Genomic DNA, 25,875 nt, shown 5'->3' on the forward strand with positions numbered 1-25,875 from the left:
CCTTGGCTTCGGGGGATGTCATTTACAAAATAGCCTCCAACACTCTAGTCAGCAAACTGGTTAAGGGCGCTGTACTGGAGCGCCAGCTGTGCCATCAGAGACTCTGGGTTCGCACCCAGGCTCTGTCGTAACCTGCACATCCCCATAATGACAATGTGAAACAGGTTTTTAGAATTCTTTGCAAATCATCCTTCAGATGTTTCTACAACTTGATTGGCGTCCACCTGTGGTAAATTCAATTGTTTGGTCATGATTTGGAAAGTCATACACCTGTTTATATGAGGCCCCACAGTTGACAGTGCATGTCAGAGCAAAAACCAAGCCATGAGGTCGAAGGAATTGTGTGTAAAAAGGGAAAGCAAATGGGGATACCTAGTCAGTTGTACAACTGAATGCCTTCAACTGAAATGTGTCTTCCACATTTCAGAGTCAGAGAGGTGCGGGGGTCGGGCTGCCTTAATCGACATCCACATCTTCGGCGCCCGGGCAACAGTGGGTTAACTGCCTTGCTCAGAGACAGAACGACAGATTTTTACCTTGTCATAGAGCTCCAAGACAGGATTGTGTCAAGGCACAGATCTAGGGAAAGGTACCAAAAGATTGCCGCAACATCGAAGGTCCCCAAGAACTGTGGCCTCCATCATTCTTAAATTGAAGGAGTTTGGAACCACCAAGATTCTTCTTAGAGCTGGCCGCCCAGCTAAATTGAGCAATCACTGGAGAAGGGCCTTGGTCAGGGAGGTGCCCAAGAACCCGATGGTCATTCTGACAGAGCTCCTCTGTGGAGATCATCAATCAATCAAATGTATTTATAAAGCCCTTCGTACATCAGCTGATATCTCAAAGTGCTGTACAGAAACCCAGCCTAAAACCCCAAACGGCAAGCAATGCAGGTGTAGAAGCACGGTGGTTCGGGAGAACTCCCTAGAAACGCCAGAACCTAGGAAGACGCCTAGAGAGGAACCAGGCTATGAGGGGTGGCCAGTCCTCTTCTGGCTGTGCCAGGTGGAGATTGTAACAGAACATGGCCAAGATGTTAAAATGTTCATAGATGACTAGCAGGGTCTAATAATAATAATAATAATAATAATAATAATAATAATAATAATAATAATAATAATAATAATAATAATAATAATAATAATGATTATTATTATTATTATTATTATTATTATTATCACCACAGTGGTTGTCGAGGGTGCAACAGGTCAGCACCTCATGAGGAAATGTCAGTTGGCTTTTCATAGCTGATCATTCAGAGTATCTCTACCGCTCCTGCTGTCTCTAGAGCGTTGAACAGGTAGCACGTCCAGTGAACAGGTCAGGGTTCCATAGCTGCAGGCAGAACAGTTGAAACTGGAGCAGCAGCACGGCCAGCTGGACTGGGGACAGCAAGGAGTCATCAGGCCAGGTAGTCCTGAAGTATGGTCCTAGGGATCAGATCCTCCGAGAGAAAGAAAGAGAATTAAAGAGAGCATACTTAAATTCACACAGGACACCAAATAAGACAGAAGTACTCCAGATATAACAGACAGCCCCCCGACACATAAATTACTTCAGCATAAATACTGGAGGCTGAGACAGGAGGGGTCGGGAGACACTGTGGCCCCATCCGACGATACCCCCAGACAGGGCCAAACAGGCAGGATATAACCTCATCCACTTTGCCAAAGTACATCCCCCACACCACTAGAACCTTCCAGATGGACAACCATCTCAGCAGCACTCCAATCAGTCCAGCATCCTGGAGTCGGCTCTTTACTGTTGACGTTGAGATTTGAGGTCGACCGATTAATCAGAATGGCCGATTTAATTAGGGCCGATTTCAGGTTTTCATAACAATCGGAAATCGGTATTTTTGGGCGCCGATTTGCCAATTTTTATTTTATTTTTTAAAGTTTATTTTTATTTTTATATCTTTTTTTATTTAACTAGGCAAGTCAGTTAAGAACACATTCTTATTTTCAATGACGGCCTAGGAACGGTGGGTTAACTGCCTCGTTCAGGGACAGCACATATTGCACTTTTACTTTCTTCTCTAACACTTTGTTTTTGCATTATTTAAACCAAATTGAACATGTTTCATTATTTACTTGAGGCTAAATTGATTTTATTGATGTATTAAGTTAAAGTAAGTGTTCATTCAGTATTGTTGTAATTGTCATTATTACAAAAAAACTATCGGCCGAGTTATTGGTATTGGCTTTTATGTTCCTCCAATAATCGGTATCGGCGTTGAAAAATCATAGTGAAACTGCCAGTTGAGGACTTGTGAGACATCTGTTTCTCAAACTAGACACTGTAATGTACTTGTCCTCTTGTTCAGCCTCCCAGTCCTCTTTCTATTCTGGTTAGAGACAGTTTGCGCTGTTCTGTGAAGGGAGTAGTACACAGCGGTGTACAAGATCTTTAGTTTAATAGCAATTCTCGCATGGAAGAGCCTTCATTTCTCAGAACAAGAAAAGACTGACGAGTTTCAGAAAAAAGGTCTTTGTTTCTGACAATTTTGAGCCTGTAATCGAACCCACAAATGCTGATGCTCCAGATACTCAACTAGTCTAAAGATGGTCAGTTTTATTGCTTCATTAATCAGGACCACAGTTTCAGCTGTGCTAACGTAATTGCAAAAGGGTTTTCTAATGGTCAATTAGCCTTTTAAAATTATAAACTTGGATTAGCTAACAACGTGCCATTGGAACACAGGAGTGATGGTTGCTGATAATGGACCTCTTTACACCTATTTAAATATTCCATTAAAAATCTGCCGTTTCCAGCTTCAATAGTCATTTACATCAGAAATAGTGTAGACATCGTTAATGATCAATTTGGTGTTATTTTAATGGACATTAAATGTGCTTTTCTTTCAATAACGAGGACATTTCTAACTGACCCCAAACTTTTGAACGATTGTGTATATCCTACCAATGGGACATTAATAACTGTAATATATTATGTTTCACCGAGTCGTGGCTGAACAACGACATGATTAACATACATCTGGCGGGTTTTAAACTTTTTCGCCAGTATAGAACAGCGGCCTCTGGTAAGACAAGGGGAGGCGGCCTATGCATATTTGTAAACAACACCTGGTACACGAAATCTAAGGAAGTCTCAAGGTTTTGCTCGCCTGAGGTAGAGTATCTCATGATAAGCTGTAGACCACAATATTTACCGATAGAGTTTACATCTTTATTTTTCGTAGCTGTCAATATACCACGCAAGACCGATGCTGGCACTAAGACCGTACTCAATGAGCTGTATACGGCCATAAGCAAACAGGAAAACGCTCATCCAGAGGCGGTGCTCATAGTGGCCGGGGACTTTAATGCAAGGAAACTCAAATCAGTTTTACCTTTCTATCAGCATGTTAAATGTACAACCAGAGGGTAAAATACTCTAGATCACCTTTACTCCACACACAGAGACACATACAAAGCTCGCCCACCATTTAGCAAGTCTGACCATAAAGCCGGAAGCACCAGTGACTCGGTCAATAAGAAAGTAGTCAGATAAAGCAGATGCTAAGCTACAGGACTGTTTTGCTAGCACAGACTGGAATATGTTCCAGGATTCTTTTGATGGCATTGAGGAGTACACCACAACCGTCACTGGCTTCATCAATAAGTGCATCAATGACATCGTCTCCACAGTGACCGTGCTTACATACCCCAACCAGAAGCCATGGATTACAGGCACCATCCGCAATGAGTTAAAGGGTAGAGCTGCTGCTTTCAAGGAGCAGGACTCTAACCCGGAAGCCTATAAGATATCCCGCTATGCCCTCCGACGAACCATCAAACAGGCAAAGCATCAATACAGGACTAAGATCGAATCGTACTACACCAACTCCGACGTTCGTTGGCTGTGGCAGGGCTTGCAAACTTACAGACTACAAAGGGAAGCACAGCCACAAGCTGTCCAGTGACACGAACCTACCAGACGAGCTAAATTACTTCTATGTAAGTAACACTGAAACATGAATGACAGCACCAGCCGTTCCGGACGACTGTGTGATCACGCTCCCTGTTGCCGATGTGATTAAGACCTTTATACAGGTCAACATTCACAAGGCCGCAGGGCCAGACGGATTACCAGGACGTGGACTCCGAGCATGGACTGACCAACTGGCAAGTGTCTTCACTGACATTTTCAACTTGTCTCTGACTGAGTCTGTAATACCAACATGTTTCAAGCAGACCACCATAGTCCCTGTGCACAAGAACACTAAGGTAACCTGCCTAAATGACTGCCGACTCGTAGCACTCACGTCTGTAGCCATGAAGTGCTTTGAAAGGCTGGTCATGGCTCACATCAACACCATTATCCCAGAAACCCTAAACCAACTCCAATTTGCATACCACCCCAACAGATCCACAGATGATGCAATCTCTATTGCACACAACACTGCCCTTTCCCTCCTGGACAAAAGGAACACCTATGTGAGAATGCAATTCATTGACTACATCTCAGCGTTCAACACCATCGTGACCTCAAACCTCATCACTAAGCCTGGGACTAAACACCTCCCTCTGCAACTGGATCTTGGACTTCCTGATGGGCCACCCCCAGGTGGTAAGGGTAGGTAACAACACATCCTCCACACTGATCCTAAACACGAAGGCAGTCCCCTCCTGTACTCCCTGTTCACTCATGACTGCACGGACAGGTACGACTCCAACACCATCAAGTTTGCCGATGACACAAGTGGTAGGCCTGATCACTGACAACGATGACCCAGCCTATAGGGAGGACGTCAGAGACCTGGTTGTGTGTGCCAGGACAACAACCTCTCCCTCAACATGATCAAGACAAAGGAGATGATTGTGGACTACAGGAAAAGGAGGACCAAGCACGCCCCCATTCTCATTGACAGGGCTGTAGTGGAACAGGTTGAGCGCTTCAAGTTCCTTGGTGTCCACATCACCAACAAACTGTCATGGTCCAAACCCACTAAGAGGGCACTGCAAAGCCTATTCCACATCAGGAGACGGAAAATATTTGGCATGGGTCCTCAGATCCTCAAAAGTTTCTACAGTTGCACAACTAAGAGCATCCTAACGGGTTGCGTCACAGCCTGGGATGGCAACTGCTCGGCCTCCCACCGTAAGGCGCTACAGAGTGTAGTGCGTACGGCCCAGTACATCACTGGGGCCAAACTTCCTGCCATTCAGGACCTCTATACCAGGTGGTGACAGAGGAAGGCCCTAAAAATGATCAAAAACTCCAGCCACCCTGGTCGTAGACTGTTCTCTCTGCTACCACACGGCAAGCGGTACCGAAGCACCAAGTCGAGGTCCAAAAGGCTTCTTAACAGCTTCTACCCCCAAGCCATAAGACTCCTGAACATCTAATCAAAGGGCTACCAAGACCTCTGCTGCTACTCTCTGTTTATAAACTATGCATTGTCACTTTAACTCTACCTACTAGTACATATTACCTCAATTACCCCCGCACATTGACTCTGTACTGGTACCCCTTGTATATAGCCTCGCTTGTTATTTCACTGCTGCTGTTTAGTTATTTGTACAATTTTCTATTTAACACTTTTTTTCTTAACTTCTTTACTTCTTAAAGCATTGTTGGTTAAGGGCTTGTCAGTAAGCATTCCACTGTAAGGTCCTACACCTGTTGCGCAATTTGATTTCATTTGAAGTCTCTGAATGTCCTTGAGTGGCCCAGCCAGAATCCAGACTTGAACTCAATCTAACATATTTCGAGAGACCTGAAAATAGCTGTGCAGTGACGCTCCCCATCCAACCCGAGAGCACTTGAGAGGATCTGCAGAGAACAATGGGAGAAACTCCCCAAATACAGGTGTGCCAAGCTTATGGTGTCATGGCTGTTATCGCTGCCAAAGGCGCTTCAACAAAGTACTGAGTAAAGGGTCTGAGTACTTATGTAAATGTGATATTTCAGTTAAAAAAATGCTTTTATACATTTGCAAACTATTTATAAACCTGTTTTTGCTTTGCCATTATGGGCTTTAGATTGAGGGGGAGGTATTTAATCCATTTTAGAATAAGGCTGTAATGTAACGAAGTGGGAAAAGTCAAGGGGTCTGAACACTTTCCGAATGCACTGGACTTCCATTAAGAAAGTTTCCTAAAATATCTATCTCTTTAATAAGACTCAAACACTCCTTTTTATGATTTAATCTAGTAAAAGGCCTATTTTCAGTAGCTTAAGCTACATGATTTCTCTCATGACAGCCTTCTCTCTTTGAAGAACTTATGCCACTGCCATCAAATGACCGCAGCTGCAAGGTCTGTGACGTAATGTGAATATTTTGGGAAAAGTGGGGTAAAAAATCCATCCGACTTTGTTTGAGTGGTTTTGTGCGTCGAGATAGAATCTGTATTAAAAAAAAAACTTTTGACTTTTGTGCAGAAAAGCCAACAGACAAGGACAAGTTAGGCATATATCTTTATTTTGACTCTGTTAATGTTGTCAATACAAAAATGCGACAGATCCTGGCATTTCTTAATTTGTTGATTTTAATATTTAGAAGTAATTACCTGAATAATATTGAAATGCCATGATAATTACGAAGTGTAATGGCTTGTTTCAAGAAGCATATCCATGTAATCAAGTGTACAAGTAAAAGTCTGTCCCCCACCCCGCCTTCTGCTCCGTCCAGGTTTTGTCCTTGATGTTAGTCCACACCATGAGTGTAAAGAGTTGCTGGTGTATTGTCGTGTGTAGACGGACTGAACTCACACATCTCTGCCCAAATAGACTCAGAGAATTGTGTTTTAGTGTGGGCAGTGTAAGAGGCCTAACACCAGCCTGCTGTATTGGCTTGCTGCTCTCCGCTCCACACACAAGGCTGCATCCCAAATGTCATCATATTACTGAATTTGGGGACTGCTTTTGACGAGGGCCCAAAGGGTCAAAGGAAGTGCACTAAATATGGAATAGGGTGCCATTTGGGACGCTGACACAGCCTGTGAGGTCTCTGCCCTCTGCTCCTCTGCCTTGTATGTGTTCCGTTTCCTCCTTTTGATCACACTGGGGAAGGATAGGCCAGCCTGCTTTTTATAGGCAAATAAGATGCAGCCTTTGTATTTTTCGAGAGAGACGAGAGATTGAACAGTGGAAACATGATAAGTGCTACTAAAACTAGTGGTCTATAAAAGGTTGTAAGTCAATTATGTAAATGTACAGTTACAATACGGTTACACAGTAGGCCTACCTGGCAATGTAATTACCATGTAAAAAGGCCTATAACAGGTTGTAATTACTTGGTTTCTTACAGATATTTACATGGTTACCGATCTACATGGCATCTTCAGTGGATGTTATTGGAGGAGAACGTGATGCTGTTGTATAATCTGTTGTGTGTGTGTGTGTGTGTGTTGTGGGACTTGCGTTGTGTAATAGTTGTTGCCAGACGTCATCTAGAGGTTTGTGTTGGGACGTTAGAACAGAGTGCTGCTGAAAAATGTATGCCATAACGCCCCCCCGCCCCCAAGTATCATCTCTTCTCATCCTTCCCTCTCCTGTCTCTCCATCCCTCTCTTCTCCCATGCTCCACTTGAAGTCAGGTTGGGAAGTTTAGTAAAGATAACTTGGTCATTCAATGTTAATGTCCTATCCCCAACATTACATCACATCCCATGATAAACATTTCATGACCAAGTTATCTTTACTAAACTTCCCAACCTGTCTTCACTGTGGGGGAGAGAGGGAAGAGAGGAAAATAGAGAGGGTGGGATAGAAGAGAGGGTGGGATAGAAGAGAGGGTGGGATAGAAGAGGGAGGAAGAGGTGAGGAGAAGAGCGAGCAAGGAAGGGAAGGAGTACTCCACAGAGAGAGTTGACAGACAAAGTTGAACCCAGGCCTGTAACCGCCAAACAAGCTTTTAGGTCATGTCAGTTCAACTGTACTCGCACACGGTCTGGGAGGAGAAACTTAACGGTGTTGTATGTGTGTTATGTCACATTTGTCAATAGTAGAGTGTAGGCATATGCAAGGAAATGTGAGTTGAGAGAGGTGGGTGAAATCAACTGAAACTGCAGATTATAGAGGAAGGTCGGTGGGCCTAAATGGCCTAAGAGGAAATGTCCTGAAACCGGGAGGGAATTTGTCCAATACAATCTGATTTTGTCCAATGCTTGTTTTCTTTGTCTGTTGCATAATGTTTTGCTACGTTGTGCACTAATGAGTACGACCCAGAGCAGCATAGGCCTAAATCGAATTTACAGTGTTGTACCTTATTGGCAACAAGTTTTGACGAGCGAGTTTCAAACTCTTGACAATTCACACCTTCCAACACCAGCTGAGAGTAGTGTGTCTCCCATTCATCAACTGTAGTGCCCTTCCCTTCTCAGCTATGAGCTATGTCTCTTCTCGTTAGACTAGGGGTTCTTGGTACGGCATTCTGAACGTGCTTGGTTTCTGTTTTGCTTGTGGCAGTAAAGTCACTGAGAAAGTGGGGTGACAGCAGCAGACAAGAAAAGGCAAATGAGATCATTCGATAAGGGGCTACGTCCAAAATGGCACCCTATTCCCTATGTAGTGCACTACTTTTGACCCGGGCCCATGGGGTTGAGGTCAAAAGTAGTGCACTATGCAGTGAAACAGGGTGCCATTTGGGACGTATCCGAGGTGAGTTGAAAGACGGTTGTTGAGGGTCACTAGGGGGGTAGTATGGCGCACAGATATTTAAGCTGTGGAATTAGAGATGACATCCTTCAAAAAGTAGGGGGCATTGACGTGTAGGCTACAGGACTATAGAGTGGTAGTTGAATCTGAAAGGTTAAGGGAGCTGGCAAAAAGAGGGAGAGCGAGAGAGCCTACAGAAAAAAAGAGCGAGAGACGGAGTCAAGAATGGGTGCTTGGGGACTAGTGGTGGGTGTGATGGAGAAGTCTATGTATTAACCAAATGCTAGCTTCCTTCTCCCCTGTAAGCTTCTCCTCATTCATTGGCCAGCTGAAAGCCCCTTGTATGAAGGAAACACCACCAGGGAGACCTGATCTCGCTGCCTAGCTTTGTGTGTGTGTGTGTGTGTGTGTGTGTGTGTGTGTGTGTGTTTTCCTCCCTGCTTGGGTAGGTTATTTTTAAATCCATTCTGCTTCCTGGCTGCCCTGACTACAGCTAGCCTACCAGCAGGACAGGAGTATTCCTGCTTTGTTGTTTTCTGGACTAGTCTACTGGAGGACCAACTGAACCGCTTTGAGGAAATTTAAGAAAAGAAAAGACAACCATGTTCTCTTCTCCTTTCCCACAGTTACATTGCAAACTCTTTGCAAAGATGGGGGACGACCGACCTTTTGTGTGCAACGCTCCGGGCTGTGGACAGGTAAGCCGTCAACTACCTCTGTCTTGTCTCGGGTTTCAGGTGTGTGTGTGTGTGCTTGTATGGTTGTACTTGGTATTTGTGTGTGTTTGTACAATAGTGTGTGTGTGTGCTTGTATGGTTGTACTAGGTATTTGTGTGTGTGGCTTTGTGTTTAGTGTGTGTTGTCTATAGCAGTTGACTCTGGAATAACTCGAAGTGAGCATCCTCCTCAATCAGTTGATTGGGAAGTTGAAACTGACGATATTCATTCATACTGTACATGGCCTAGTTCTATAGTGAAATTAATGGAATTTCCCACTGCTGTCAGTGGAATAGAACATGGGTAGAGAGTAGACCATGTTTTAGTTAGCCATCAACCGGCTTATGTTTCTGGCTGAGTGTCCACATGTACAACGCATTCCTATTGCCAGTCTGTTTCTGTCACTGACTGAGTGTCCACATGGACAAAGCATTCCTATTGCCAGTCTGTTTCTGTCACTGACTGAGTGTCCACATGAACAACACAACACGTTCCTATTGCCAGTCTGCTTCTGTTCTCTCGCCAACTCCTTATTGGCTTGACAATGACTAGCTAGGAAGCTAGAATTGCGAAACAATTTTAATGTAGGATATTTCATGGGTTAGCTCTTTAGTTTCTCTGGAAGAGCCCTCATGGACCACACACACACACTGATCGCACTGTTAATGATAGCTAGCTAGTCGAACATGGGTCTCTTGGCTACTTCTTTTTCTCAGTGAGAGCCCGCATGGACAATACACTGATCACTGACAGAGACAGCTAGCCTAGCGGTGTTGCGATACATTGCTAACAAGGATGTGTCTCCTCCCATTCAGCCAGCCAGTGAGTCACAGGCAGCAGGCAGTACAGATGAGTAATCTAGGCGCCGTTATTGTTTCAACCCGTCTCTGTCTCACTTCTACTGCCCTGCAGACACGGAGGTTGAAGACCCATATAGTGACTCTGCTGGGCACTAAATGTCTGTGGCTGACGGCATCCCAAATGGCACCCTAGTCCCATAGGGCTGTGATCAAAAGTAGCGCACTATATATGGATAAGGGTGCCATTTGGGACGCAACCGTACTGGAGGTTAGCGACGTGCAACACGAGTGACTGCTTTGGCAGTTATGTATGTCTACGACTACACAAGCCACAATCATGTCTAATGTAATGTTGGTTTTGGCCAGCAGAACATGATGAATAGCAGTCATAACAAGACAGGTGTTGTTGTACTCTGTCCTAATGTGCTAGATTTCACCTATAGGCTAGTTGTTTTAAAGCCTAGTACAACATTACAATACAATCCTAGTGAAGATGTTAAGAAAGATGTCTTTTCAACACCTCGCTCTCTGGTTCTTCCCTCCTTGACTATTGATGCCATGACTTGAGACTTATACGTCGTGTTATTAGGAAACATTATAAAGGCTCCCACATGCTTCTAAAAGTGTTACCACATATTTTACTGTGGACAGCTTGCAGGCAACAGACGACTGTATTGTTAAGAGAGTGGAGATGGAATTATTGATGTTATTACTTTGTCTCTTTTTGTTATAGAAGAAATCATTAGTGTTGTAGTCTGTGTTGTCCTCTGCATTTTAGTGTTTAGACACTGTGCCGCGCACACACACACACCGTAACATGCGTCTGGAATGAATAATTGATTGCTTGTTGGCTCCTTTTCCCTCTCGGAACCTTCAGGACACCAAGGGACTCGATTGAAGTTACCACAACACTGAGTTTAGCTTCCACTTGACTTGCTTCTGTTAGGAAATTCAAGCTACCACAACAAACACTTCAGCTTCCACTTGACTTGCTTCTGTAAGGACAACAATGTTGTAACATATTTAATTTATTGACATGATTCATTTATTAATCAGTTACAGAAAGGCTACAATGGATGCTAAAATAAAAGGTACAGGATGTCCTTTGAGATTTGGTTGAATCAACACTGATGTCTGTCTGTAGCTGACTTGCCTGTGTGTGTGTGTGTCTGTGTGTGTGTGTGAAGAGTTGAGCGATATTATGATAGTATCGTCGATGATTGACGATGGTTGACATGATGTGACAGACGATGCTTCAGCCTATTTGAACTTGGCAGGAAAGAACGGTGTCTCGAAGTGCACAACACGGCAGCACAAGTGACATTCTGGGTAATTCCTATTTGCTTAAACCTATTTCAATAAGTATGTTGCATGCAGAACGCAAGCGAGGAATATAGGCCAGACGGAGCCGAGAATTCCACCGACGCGGCGTAAAATGACACTACTTAACTATCTTGTGTGGAGCTGTTTTAAAAAAAAACGTAGGCTATATACAATATAGCCTTCTCTCTCTCCATTCGATAGGCTATGAATATGACTTTGGGCTATAGGCTACACATTGATCGTTTTATGCGTGGCTTTCTCCTGATCAAATAATAAACGTAACGGAGTTCCATCTTAAAAAGTTGTTTGAACAGCCTAAAAACCTAAGGTAGCCAGAAGACCACACATTTGTTTTTAAATTAACATTCATACACCCACTAATGTAAGTCGCTCTGGATAAGAGCATCTGCTAAATGATTAAAATGTAACAATTACTAATAATGAGTGGGAGAGAGCGAGAACAAACAATATCAATAGAAAAACGAAATCAAGTTTAAGCTTATTGAGAAAGAAATGATCCATGTTGGCCAGAAAAATCCCTCCATGCAACATTATTATTATTATTATTATTATTATTATTATTATTATTTTTAAATAACCTGTCTTAAAAAAAATGTAAGACAAATTAGTCAGTCACTTATTTGCCAAATATTCTAGCCTGGTGTTGTAAAGTTGCTGCTTTCAAAAATCGCAAGAATGGAAGTCTAATAGCCTAGGCATATGCTCTTCTCAATCAAAGCTTTACGAGAGATAGAAGAAACAATATTATTTATTTATTATTTTATGGGGCGAATGAAGCTATTTATTTTCCAGTTCTGAAGAACCTAGAGTGCTCTCTTACTTACCCACTACGGTAAGACCGTTCCTCATCAGACAGTCACCGTTCCATCATGTGGGCGCCACACACACACACACACACACACACCTGTTATATGCTGCAGCTCCTCCATCAGAAATAAATATTAGAAAAGATTTGCCTGCACTTAGTCTCTACCTGGGCTTTCAACATGATCTTTTGTCATGATTTGTCCTGTTGAATTATTCGATTTCACGTTATAGCCTAACTGTAATTTTAGCTGAGTAAAAATAATATGGGGTTGGCCAATAGGGGGCAATACCCTCGTATATCACAATGTGGGGTTTTATGGCTACATAATCACGATAGGATGAAGATTGACATCGCCCAACCCTAATGTGTGTGTGTGTGTGTGTGTGTGTGTGTGTGTGTGTGTGTGTGTGTCAGCACGTTGTGAATCATCATAGCATAGTGTGTTGATGCTCCTTGTGTGTTTTGACACCTTCACACTCAAACACTTGGCTGCCCTTTTTGTGTCTGTGTTATTTAGTCCAAACAGAACAGAAGTATGATTTTATTCAGGTCATGTCCAGACCTTGTCTTGCTATGGCACATAGCATATTCATACGGGGAAACCTTGCCCTGGTGTTAGTCTGGCCTTTCCAAGAATCCTTCTGTACAATTTGAGTTTACAGCGACAGGGTCTCCATTTTGACCTGTTTGCTATTTATTGTTAGATATGATAATCCTTACTTCCAGTATCTCCTACGTACGTACAGGTCAGAGGCTAATTTTAGATGGTTTCCCCCAGCCCGACCCAGTTTACTTGGTCACAGGAAAGATACTGTCAGTCTGTGAGACGTATGAGTGTATTGGTGATGCTACCGCTAGCTGGTACTGGCTAAAAATATGCTCCTGACACTTGACAGTGTTTCCACTTGGCGCTCTCTCTCTTTGTCTCCCTCTCTCCCCCCTCTCTCACAACTGAACTTGTTACTGTGACACTCACGCAGCCAGAAATAGCCTTCATTTCAGAAGACGACGGAGGAGAAACTAAAGTCTGCGTCACAAGTAGCACCCTATCCCCTATGTAGTGCACCACTTTCGGCCAGAGCCTTTGGGCCGTGATCAAAGTCGTGCATTAAATAGGAAATAGGGTAACGTTTGGGCCTCAGCCTAAATGCTAAAGCCAAGATGATTCAAATTCCACCAACTGCATCCCCTCCTGATTCACCTCCACGGTCACATTCATCAGGGTAAAATGTATCAAAAAGTTTTGAAACAATTCAGTTTGCTGTTATTCTTATTGGACATAGTGACACGTAGTCCATTCCGGTTTCAGCGCGTTTCCTTCCGTTTGGTGCCTAATGAACACAACCTAGTTCTGTAAACTAAAACCAAAGCAACTCCAAAAGGGAAGAGAACAAATACAGAAAGACTGACAGAGGAAGACTATTGTAGCACTAGAGAAGAACGCATACCCTGAATGAACACGTACTTGTGCTCTAGGCTACTTGTTTAGTGGACAATATGTTTTACAAGTGCAGTAGTAGAACAAGTGCACAGCAGATGCTAGATCAATTATTTTGCCTTTTTTATTTTACTAGGCAAGTCAGTTAAGAACAAATGATGTACAGTAAGCCAACACGCAGGCCTAGCATTCCACTTCCCTGCTGAGCAAACTGTTGAGTCAATGTGTTTTCAGTGTCAGCAGCATTTTGTGGCATATAGCGATAGTCAGCCATGGCTCTTCCAAGACATGTTGTCTAGTTTGAAAGGGCTGCGGTACAAAAACCAGAGTGTATTGTACATCACAGATATTCTTTGTGGTGCAACCCAAAGTGATACAGTATGAATGTGTTCCAAAAGATAGCAAGTCAAATGTATATGATTCTGTGACTTGACATCTGATATTGAGGTGCTTTCTAGCACCTAACTGACTGAGCATCAGGCCTAATAGATTATCACCTCTCTCTCTCTCTCTCTCTCTCTCTCCTTCTGTCTGTCTCTCTTTGTTTGTTTTTTCACGGATCTACCCCAACCCGATTACCCGGGATCCGACCAGGTCAGATTAAAACATTTTGTAGTTAACCCTCAGATTCTGAAAACGAGCCAGTGTGCACTGCACGTGACGCATGGTAAAATAGTCTCCTTGTAGGAGAGGACGACGATGCAGCGGTAATCGGGTATAGCCCATAGGTTATATGAAGTGAGTTGCTGACGTGAAGAAGAAACTGAATGAAAGAGAGTAGCCTACAGGCCAGGGATGGAAAAACCAACAGCCAAATCGTCTGTATGGGCCTCATTTATGCACATTGTATATAAAGAGGGGAGAAAGGTTGCCCATATTTTACAGACCATAGCTATTGCATTTGAGTTTTATTTAGTCAATTTACTAGTTTATTTAATTTATTTGGTTAGGCTTGGCCTATTTAGTAGGCTATTTTGCTATCTTAATAAAAAAAAAATCCAAGTAAGTAATGTTGAATGACTCGAGTGATAGGCTATTTGTAGGCATAAAGCTAGGACTCACTCATACGCTAGTTTCGTGGCTTTCGTTCAAAATAAATAAGTTATATCATTTAATGCAGAGTTACCAACACATTCTTTCAGATCGTCTTTAACTTGGTCAATAATGTTGTTTATTAATCTGCTCATGTTGTGTTTGTACAGTAGACTGATATTGTAGAAAATATTGTCTCCTTATGTTGAAAGGCTCCCGATTTGATTCATTGTGTAAGGCATGGTATAAGAAGTATCAGGACTTCTCTCTTCAATTTTTATTAACTCTCCGGACGGTAGGCCTACATGTTCGCTTTAAATCCCAATTGTTGCAAATGAATGCAGCAGACCTTCCATAGACTATTCAACGTTTATTTTTTATTTGAAGCGTGCTGGTCAAACAGGCTATAGCCTACCTTTTTTAGTCTAAATCAATTATTATAAAAACAGTTAAATAGACTAGATTTTAATGTTGAACAGTATACGAATACAGAATATTATAGATTACAGACAAGTGAATTATTTGCTGGTCTCCGTATGTTAAAGCTAAATTAAAAAGAAATGTTTTGGATTGAATGCAGACCCGATCCAATTTGGATTAGATTCTCTCTCAACTCTGACATGTTTCGTGTCACATATGGTCCACCTCGGATCTGAATCGGATTTTCTAAGAAAATTACTGGATCCTGTCGGGGTCGGGTGGGAATTTTGTGGATCCGGTTCGAATCTCATTTCGGGATCCGAGGAGACCTCTAGTTGTGTATGTGTGTGCGTGCGTTTTAATTATCTTCATAAACCCCCCCCCCCTTTCTTCAGAGGTTTACCAACGAGGACCACCTGGCTGTACATAAACACAAACATGAGATGAGTCTGAAGTTTGCCCCTGCCAGGACTGACTCTGTCATTATCCAAGGTACTGGTTCTCCTAGTGAGTCTGGTCTATTCAACTTTATTACTTTACTGTCACCTCTTTACTTTGGTACTATTGTCACTTGTTGTGATCACCGAAACATTTTAGTCAGAAATGGCATCTCTGTCACCACCTGTCCTGTTCTGTTTTATTTCCCTGAATACCTTTAGTTGAATATTGGATTGTTTTGTTTATCTTTAAAGCTACAACCCTTAGTTGAAGAATAACAAAGGGTCACCCTGCCTTTGTTTTTTTTTTTGGGGGGGGCTGAGGGAAGGGCCTGGAGAAATGTAGCCTTTCTCAAATTCATAGAGCTAGGGATGCAATAAATGACCTTCCATGATATCAAAATGATAGTTTTAGCTATTGTTTACAAACATTGGAGTAAAACGAGGAGGGAGTTCTATTATCCTGAGCCGTGGTGCACCGGTGTATGGTCCGTGATGTGAAAGGTCAAAAGTGGTGAGGGAGGAGCGTCCTCCTGCACCTCACTGTCAGGCTGTCAACAAGGCAGCGTGGTGCAACATCCAGAAACATACAACCTTTTCCTAAAAAAAATATATAGTCTCGAAAACCCGACCCTAGGCAACACTGATGCACTCTTTTGGCATAGAGGAACTACGCCACTGCCTACGTCGATAAAGGGGAAAAAACCACATTCTGGGGACTCTCCCAACGAGTCACGAGGCAGACATGCCAGATCTCCGCAATTCAAAACCCAAGTTTGCAGGCATAACCTTTGTAGTGGTAGTTGATGCAAACTAGCCACTTGTGAAATACACTCATAAAAAAAGAACCTCTGTGATCTCCATCTTACTAGCTACTATTTTTATTCAAGCGGATATTGTAATCTAGCAGATAAAGTAGTGATGTAGGCAGAGATGTCGTTCCTCTATGCCAAAAGAGTCCATAATTGAAACAAAACCGTGGACACTTGCCTAGGGTTGGTTTTTGAGACTATAAAATATGTTCAAATGTTCAAACTTGTTTTCATTGGGAAGGCAGATAGTTTTTATTTTATCAAAAGCAATCACTTTTGCATGTGAAAATACAGAATCCTCATGCCCGGGAGGCAGCCCGATTCCAAAACGAATGCAGTCACTTTTCCAGTGCAAACTCCTTCCACTGGGGTAACCCGGGCCAGATAATCGAATGCCCTCAAGTTTATATTTTGGGTTCTGATGGGGGTATGGTAGTTGATATAAGCTCATGAGCCGTTTCTAAGTTATATTCAATAATCAATGGGTGTATATATAACTAATTTATATGTCCACAAAATGTATGTAGCAACTAAGGATTCTAGCTTTAAATCTCCATGCCAAAATGTTTCAGAATAAAACATCCATCCGTTGGCTGTTTTTTTGCACGCTAAGAATGGAAAAAAAGGTGAGAGATTTTCTAAAATAGACGTTTCTCTGTGTCTCATTTCCTCCTGTTCCAGACCAGACCCCTACTCCCACTCGCTTCCTGAAGAACTGCGAGGAGGTGGGGCTGTTCAACGAGCTGGCTAGCTCCTTCGCTGAGGAGTTCAGGAAGGCCCAGGAGGATGACGACAAGCGGGCCAAGAACCCTGTGAGTAGAATCCAGGTGGTTTGCCTAACGAGTTACTCCATCTGAGACCTGAAGACTTGCGTAAGCTCTAGGCTTTAGGTCAGTGGACTAATGGTAGTGTTGCACGCAGAAGACTAGGATCGGAACCCAGTCAGTCACATGAGCAATGGGGTGGAATGGGATTGGAGTCCTGGATCTTCTGAAGGGTTATCTCTCCTGTGCTTTGTAGTGTCTCATAGTCTCCCTCTCTCCCCCTCTCCTCCAGCTCCCTGCCCCGAACAGGGAGGTGGCCCTGGACATGAGCCTACAGACGCCTTCAGCAGAAGCTGTGAAGGTGAAGGAGGAGACGTCTGTTGAGGTTGACTCCTCCCCACCAGGAAGTCCAGATTCCTTTTCCAGCATGTCAGACAGTAGCAGGGACACCATGGTGAGAAGAGGAAAGGTAGGGGTCAAAACTAAGGGGACATGACTGACCAGCAAACCCATGTTGAATGACCTAATTGGTTAGGATTAGAGTTTTGGGTTGGCATGCCAGTCACGTTCCTTCAGTCACACCCAAAGGTAGGGGACAGGGGAGGGCCAGAGGAACACGTAGTAAGTAGGTGTGAGAGACCAGGATGGGCACTGTGGTTTGTTAATGGGGATCGAATGGATGACAGGATAGAGGACTCCTCCTTTACTATGTCTATGTGCTATCAAGGAACAATCCAGAATGCATTGGAAACAAGTCATTATTGACCTCATGCGGACCTTATACTCACCCGGTGTTGAACTGAGCATCTCTCCTGTCTTCTCCTCAGGACACCTCCCCGAGGCCAGCGCTGAGTTCGGCCCCCACCCCCACAATCATGAGACCAGGCGCCCTCCCGGTGCGGCCCAGACCAGGCTCTCTGCCCCTCCACCTGGGCTTCGACGCCCTGCAGCCCACCATGCCTTCACCCACCTCTGTCATCACACCCACCCCACCATCCAACCGCACCGTATTGGGGTGAGTGACTAGTCTTCTCGCCACAAACCTGGTTCCAGATCTGAAGATGGCATAAGCAGTTCTGGAACCAAGCTAGTCCGCCTGGAGATCCAGTTAAAGATGGCTGTTATATGCCAAATCCCACTTCAACCCCTTTTTTTTTTTTTACTATCCCTACCCCCTAGGCCATTTCTGTAGAACTGAAAGGATTGGATAAGTGTATCCTAGATGAAGATTTCCAAATAGATGTTTTTTTCTTCCCATCAGTAACCCTCTACCTCTCTCTTCTAGCTCTCCCACAGGCCACTACCCCATGATGATGCACCTTCCCAACGGGCTCCTCCCTGGACCCATGCAGATAGCCTCTGTCATATCTGTAAGTAACCTGCCTTCATCACTCTGTCCTTCTCTGGTTTGTTGAATTGGTTGTTGCCAATTCTGATTCAAGTGGAAGCTGACCAATACCTGGAAGCTGGTCTCCCGTAGCTCAGTTGGTAGAGCATGACGCTTGGAACGCCAGTATAGTGGGTTCGATTCTCGGAATGCCCGTATGTAAAATGTTTGCACAGATGACTGGCATTTATTATAATTATTATTACATTACCAACAGAGTAATAACATATCAGTCGGAGAGTCTAGTTTGATCATATAATAATTCAATTGTACGCTTGCACTAGTTGTTTATAATGAGTATTAATTCACATGGAGAATACATGAAGCACTTTGAAACACTGTATGAGCCCCAACCTTGGTTGTTAAAATGTGTGTTTGTGTGTGCATCCTGTCTCTAGCTGGCCCGGCCCATGCACATGGTGCCAAACATTCCCGGCATCCCTGGTCCTCCTCTGGGAGGTGGTAGCAGCGGCTCCAACTCCCCCTCGGGGTACACCACACACTCGGAGGCCAAAATGGTTAGGAACAGATGTCTCTGTCTCTCTGTCTCTCTGTCTCTCTGTCTCTGTCTCTGTCTCTGTCTCTCTCTCTGTCTCTCTCTCTGTCTCTCTCTCTGTCTCTCTCTCGGTCTCTCTCTCTGTCTCTCTCTCTGTCTCTCTCTCTGTCTCTCTCTCTGTCTCTCTCTCTGTCTCTCTCTCTGTGTGTCTCTCTCTATTAGGGATGCACATTCCTGTCAATTTTTCTGCCATCTAACTGACCCTCATTAACCGCTTAACCAAACGCTTACATTTGTTCCAAACAGTAAAAATGATGTGACCAACAGAAAATACTATGCGTTCATACAAACAACAGACGTTTTTTTTAAACTATTGAAACAATAGCAAGCAGGGTTTTCCATTAGCGCCGGCTGCGGCTACAGACAAATTTTCCACTTCAAATTAAGTAGGCTACTTTAATTTTGCTTGTCCGTCAAGCCCTCTCTCGCTAGAATGAACGATATGCATCTTCTAGTGATGTATTGATAGGATAGGCACCTGCTGTCTGTCCCGCCTCCCCGATTTAATTTGTGTGCGCTATGGTTGGTTGCAGTCAAATTTCTTTGCACGGAGGAGGGAGAGAGCATGATGCTCGTGAATTTGCACCTCCCATGTAATGTAAGTGGTAACGATGAGTCAAAATCCTAATTATTGTTTTCTGGTATCATTCATATTTCCTAGGCTTCCTTTCCTAGGATTTTGGGGCTTGCCAGACAGTGACGGTAAAGTGAGTGACTCGTCTCGTCAGCCTACCGAATCGCATCGATGAGAGAGCCGTTCATTTAACTCCCTAATTTCCATAGTCTACTTTTTGGCAATTTATCTGCAGATCATTTATGAAAAGATGAAGATGGTGAATCATCACTACAGGAACAATAGGTAGTATAGGTAGCCTCATTCTGGTCCAAATATCATAATTAGGTCCCTCACGTAATCCAGGTATTAAAACGGATTTCAACAATATTCTAAAATCTATTTACCGTTTTAGTAGGGAATCAACTAAATGTATCGAACAATTATTAATTTGCCCAAGTTTATCATAAGACATGAACAGAATGCATCAGTGATTCGTATTTCCTGCAACTTTCTGAAGAGGCAATGGGAATGTCTGTGTGTAGATGGAAATGTTTCTCAAAAGCCTTCTCAATGAAATGCTAACTAAAAATTTGCCTATGCTTACCTGACAGAATCATGTCATGATTATTTTCATCAATCCAGCAGATATTTGTTTTGCAATCCAAAAACAAATAAGGGAGTTGCAAAGTGCCCTACAAAAACACTTCTAAACAACATCCTCTTGCTAGGTGCACACTTGAATAAAAGGGTAACTACACCCCAAAATAAAAATGTATCCTGATGGGGATTAAGCATTGTTGTTTGCCCTTACCTAAGGAAATGTTTGTGGGGCTTTATGCAACGCCCTTAAACAATTCCCTTAGGTAAGGGAAAAGTATTCCTTAAGGTAAGTAAACCCTTAAGGGAAACACTTAAGATGTTTTATGCAACCGGGCCCTCAATGTGAACATTTTCACTTAATTTAAAGGGGAAATTCACCTTAAGTTGTTTGCGACTGACTTCAAGTTAAGGAAACTGTAATGGAAAAGATGAGGGGAATATTTATTTCAATGTTTTATCCAACCGGGCCCTGCAGCTCTCGGTGTCTGACGGGTGATTGTCCGCTCAAACTAGGCTTTTTAATGCGCGTGGTGCCCGTGTGATAATTAAGACGCATTACAAACTAATGAAAATACACACGTGCCAATTTAATGACACTCAGTTATGCAAATTATCCTGTAGACCTATAGGCTCTCTGTCCCCCTTGGTCTACCCCTTCGGGTGCACCACACACTTTGAGACCAAAATGGTGAGATCTATCTCTCTTTCTGGTGCTCTTTTGCTCTTTCTCACCCACCTTCTCTCTCTCTCTGGTTCCCCCTCCCCCTTCCCCCTCAATCTCCCCCTTTTCTCCTTTCTCTATGTATGTACAGTTGAAGTCGTAAGTTTACATACACCTTAGCCAAATACATTTGAACTCAGTTATTCACAATTACCAACATTTAATTCTAGTAAAAATTCACTATCTTAGGTCAGTTAGGATCACCACTTTATTTTAAGAATGTGAAATGCCAGAATAATAGTAGTGAGTGATTGATTTATTTCAGCTTTTATTTCTTTCATCACATTCCCAGTGGGTCAGAAGTTTTACATACTGTACACTCAATTAGTATTTGGTAGCATTGCCTTTAAATTGTTTAACTTGGGTCAAATGTTTTGGGTAGCCTTCCACAAGCTTCCCACAATAAGTTGGCTGAATTTTGGCCAATTCCTCCTGACAGAGCTGGCATAACTGAGTCAGGTTTGTAGGCCTCCTTGCTCGCACATGCTTTTTCAGTTCTGCCCAGAGATTTTCTATAGGATTGAGGTCAGGGATTTGTGATGGCCACTCCAATACCTTGACTTTGTTGTCCTTAAGCCATTTTGCCACAACTTTGGAAGAGTGCTTGTGGTCATTGTCCATTTGGAAGACCCATTTGCGACCAAGCTTTTACTTCTTGACTGATGTCTTGAGATGTTGCTTCAATATATCCACATAAATATCCTATCCTTTCCTCACTCATGATGCCATCTATTTTGTGAAGTGCACCAGTCCCTCCTGCAGCAAAGCACCCCCACAACATGATGCTGCCACCCCCGTGCTTCACGGTTGGGATGGTGTTCTTCGGCTTGCAAGCCTCTCCCTTTTTCCTCCAAACATAACAATGGTCATTTTGGCCAAACAGTTCTATTTTTGTTTCATTCGACCAGAGGACATTTCTCCAAAAAGAACAATCTTTGTCCCCATGTGCAGTTGCAAACCGTAGTCTGGCTTTTTCATGGCGGTTTTGGAGCAGTGGCTTCTTCCTTGCTGAGCGGCCTTTCAGGTTATGTCGATATAGGACTCGTTTTACTGTGGATATAGATACTTTTGTACGTACTTTTGTTGTTTCCTCCAGCATCTTCACAAGGTCCTTTGCTGTTGTTCTGGGATTGATTTGCACTTTTTTCACCAAAGTACGTTCATCTCTAGGAGACAGAATGCGTCTCCTTCCTGAGCAGTATGACGGCTGCGTGGTCCCATGGTGTTTATACTTGCGTACTATTGTTTGTATAGATGATCGTGGTACCTTCAGGTGTTTGGAAATTGCTCCCAAGGATGAGCCAGACTTGTAGATGTCTACAATTGTTTTTCTGTGGTCTTGGCTGATTTCTTTTGATTTCCCCATGATGTCAAGCAAAGAGGCACTGAGTTTTGAAGTTAGGCCTTGAAATACATCCTTCAATTAACTCAAATGATGTCAATTAGCCTATCAGAAGCTTCTAAAGCCATGTCATCATTTTCTGGAATTTTCCATGCTGTTTAAAGGCACATTCAACTTAGTGTATGTCAACTTCTGACCCACTGGAATTGGGATACAGTGAATTATAAATGAAATAATCTGTAAACAATTGTTTGAAAAATGACTTGTCATGCACAAAGTAGATGTCGGTTAGTGGTTGAAAAGCGAGTTTTAATGACTCCAACCTAAGTGTATGTAAACTTCCGACTTAAACTGTATCTATGTATCTATCTCCCTTCGTTGCCCTTTACCCTTCGATCCCTCCTTCTATCTCGGTTTGTTTGTCACGTGACTGAGATGGCATAGTCCAGAAGCAATTGTGATAACATAACGGAACACGTGTTTGTGGGGTTTTTTTTGTGTGTGTATTTTGTCCATGTGTGTTTTTAATGTTAAAATGGTCCTGGTTGTCCTGTCTCCTGTAGAGGCTGAAGGCAGCGCTGGCCCAGCAGAGTTCAGGAGGTCATGGTATGGGAGGTATGGCCGGCAGCCCCATGCACCCCCAGAGGATGGAACAGAGCCAGTTACTGGTGCAGCACCCGGACGCACCCTCCCCAGCACAACCACAGGTAGGACGACGTGGCGACATGGACACATTCTTACTCCCTCAAACACTCACTCACTCACACACATGCATGTTCATTGTAAAGAATACACATGAAGGCTTTACTCTCTGGCAATCAGGGTTGGGGTCAATCCATTTCAATTCCAGTCAATTCTGAAAGTAAATAGAAATGTCAGTGTACTTCCTGAATTGAAATGGAATTGACCCCAACCCCAATCTTCATGACCTGTCGTTCGTTGACATCAGTAGAAGGGCAGGGGCATTATAATTTAGGCACTGAAAGACAATTTTGTATCAGTCTTGTTTTAGGTGTTGACAATCTGACTCAAACCCTCACTCTCTCTCCCACCTTACTCTCTCTCCATTTCCAACACGCCCTTTCCCCCCTTCCCTCCAGGTGTCTCCGGCCCAGCCTACTGGTGGTCGGCGGCGGCGTGCGGCGGAGGACGACCCGGACGACCGTCGACAGCGTTTCTTGGAAAGGAACCGGGCGGCCGCCTCGCGCTGCCGACAGAAGCGCAAAGTCTGGGTCAACTCCTTGGAGAAGAAGGCAGAGGAGCTCGTCTCCATGAACGTCTCATTGGCGGTGTGTGTGATGGTTTTCAAAGCAGCACTGTACTTCGGTCTCATCTCTCCTTTTCTCCGAACCACTTACTCATTGAAACATTTCAACCAGTTTGAAAATAGAAGATATTCGGTCCTCTTCTGGCTGTACTGGGTAGAGACAGAGCATTGACTCATTGTGTTACTGTGTTTCTTCAGAATGAAGTGTCTCTCCTGAGGAATGAGGTGGCTCATCTCAAACAGCTACTGCTGGCTCACAAGGACTGCCCTGTCACCACTCTACAGAAGAAGATTGCCTACATGGGTGAGCCTGCTAGCTAGCAGCAGCTAGAAAACACATGGAAAACTCTATGTACTTTTGTAATATTATCTTATGTTGTTCTTGTCTATAACTGTTCTGTTGGATGGGGAGCGTCGTTGCACAGCTAGTTTCAGGTCTCTCGAGAGATGTTCGATCCGGTTCAAGCCTGGACTCTGGCTGGGCCACTCAATGACATTCAGAGACTTGTCCTGAAGCCCCTCTTGCGTTGTTTTGGCTGTGTGCTTAGGGTCGTTGTCCTGTGGGAAGGTGAACCTTCGCCCCAGGATGAGGTCCTGAGCACTCTGGAGCAGGTTTTCATCAAGGATCTCTCTATACTTTGCTCCATTCATCTTTCCCTTGATCCTGACTAGTCTCCCAGTCCCTGCCACTGAAAAGCATCCCCCCAGCATGATGCTGCCACCACCATGCTTCATCGTAGGGATGTTGCCAGATTTCCTCCAGATGTATCCAGGTATTCAGGCCAAAGAGTTAAATCTTGGTTTCATCAGACCAGAGAATATTGTTTCTCATGGTCTGAAAGTCCTTTAGGTGCCTTTTGGCAAATCCAAGCGGGCTGTCATGTGTCTTTTACAGAGGAGTGGCTTCCGTCTGGCCACTCTACCATAAAAGCCTGTTTGGTGGAGTGCTGCAGAGATGGCTGTCCTTCTGGAATGTTCTCCCATCTCTGCAGGAGAACTCTGGAGCTCTGTCAGAGTAAATTTGGGGTTCTTGGTCACCTCCCTGACCAAGGCCCTTCTCCCCCGATTGCTTAGTTTGGCCCGTGGCCAGCTAATAGGAAGAGTCCTGGTGGTTCCAAACTTCTTCCATTTAAGAATGACGGAGGCCACTGAGTTCTTGGGGACCTTCAATGCTGCAGCAATTTTTGTAGTACCCTTCCCCAGATCTGTGCCTCGACACAATCCTGTCTTTGAGCTCTACAGACAATCCCTGGTCTTTGCTCTGACATGCACTGTCAACTGTTGGACCTTAAATAAACAGGTGTGTGCCTTTCCAAATCATGTAAAATCAATTGAATTCACCACAGGTGGACTCCAATCAAGTTGTAGAAACATCTCAAGGATGATCAATGGAAGCAGGATACACCTGAGCTCAATTTCGAGTCTCATGGCAAAGGGTTGTGAAGACTTAAGTAGATAAAAAATCATCTAAAATCCTGTTTTCGCTTTATCATTATGTGGTATTGTGTGTAGATTAATGAGGAAACAAATGTATTTTATCCATTTTAGAGGCTGTAACAACAAAATGTGGGAAAAGGGAAGGACTCTTAATGCACTGACATCATCCTGACCAACTGGCCCTCCAAATACACCTCCGCTGTCTTCAACCAGGATCTCAGCGATCACTGCCTCATTGCCTGTATCCGCTACGGATCCGCAGACAAACGACCACCCCTCATCACTGTCAAACGCTCCCTAAAACACTTCTGCGAGCAGGCCTTTCTAATCTACCTGGCCCGGGTATCCTGGAAGGATATTGACCTCATCCCGTCAGTTGAGAATGCCTGGTCATTCTTTAAAAGTAACTTCCTCACAATTTTAGATAAGCATGCTCCGTTAAAAAAATGTAGAACTAAGAACAGATATAACCCTTGGTTCACTCCAGACCTGACTGCCCTCGACCAGCACACAAACATCCTGTGGCGGATTGCAATAGCATCGAATAGTCCCCGCGATATGCAACTGTTCAGGGAAGGCAGGAACCAATACACGCAGTCAGTCAGGAAAGCCAAGGCCAGCTTCTTCAGGCAGAAATTTGCATCCTGTAGATCTAACTCCAAAAATTCTGGGACACTGTAAAGTCCATGGAGAACAAGAGCACCTCCTCCCAGCTGCCCACTGCACTGAGGCTAGGTAACACGGTCACCACCGATAAATCCATGATTATCGAATCTGGACCCTCTATTTCTGAAACTATCCGCCGCCATTGTCGCAACCCCTATTACCAGCCT

At 43.8% G+C, this 25,875-nt stretch overlaps 1 protein-coding gene across 3 annotated transcripts in view; it reads left to right on the top strand.

The window, feature by feature from the left end:
• Window positions 1-25,875, top strand: part of atf7a (activating transcription factor 7a) — a 50,605-nt gene that overhangs the window by 19,036 nt on the left and 5,694 nt on the right. The window contains exons 2-11 of one of the 3 annotated variants that reach the window (XM_042303618.1): window positions 9,231-9,302; window positions 15,559-15,670; window positions 17,094-17,224; window positions 17,469-17,645; window positions 18,004-18,191; window positions 18,462-18,546; window positions 18,962-19,081; window positions 22,902-23,045; window positions 23,439-23,627; window positions 23,804-23,909. In XM_042303618.1, coding sequence (XP_042159552.1) covers window positions 9,255-9,302; window positions 15,559-15,670; window positions 17,094-17,224; window positions 17,469-17,645; window positions 18,004-18,191; window positions 18,462-18,546; window positions 18,962-19,081; window positions 22,902-23,045; window positions 23,439-23,627; window positions 23,804-23,909 — 1,300 coding nt within the window. In that variant the 5' untranslated portion in view covers window positions 9,231-9,254. The remainder of the gene's footprint in view (window positions 1-9,230; window positions 9,303-15,558; window positions 15,671-17,093; window positions 17,225-17,468; window positions 17,646-18,003; window positions 18,192-18,461; window positions 18,547-18,961; window positions 19,082-22,901; window positions 23,046-23,438; window positions 23,628-23,803; window positions 23,910-25,875) is intronic. The other 2 variants (XM_042303620.1, XM_042303619.1) reach the window with 2 other exon arrangements.

The sequence above is a fragment of the Oncorhynchus tshawytscha genome, linkage group LG22, assembly GCF_018296145.1.
Source record: "Oncorhynchus tshawytscha isolate Ot180627B linkage group LG22, Otsh_v2.0, whole genome shotgun sequence".
In the NCBI taxonomy this organism is placed as follows: Eukaryota; Metazoa; Chordata; class Actinopteri; order Salmoniformes; family Salmonidae; genus Oncorhynchus; species Oncorhynchus tshawytscha.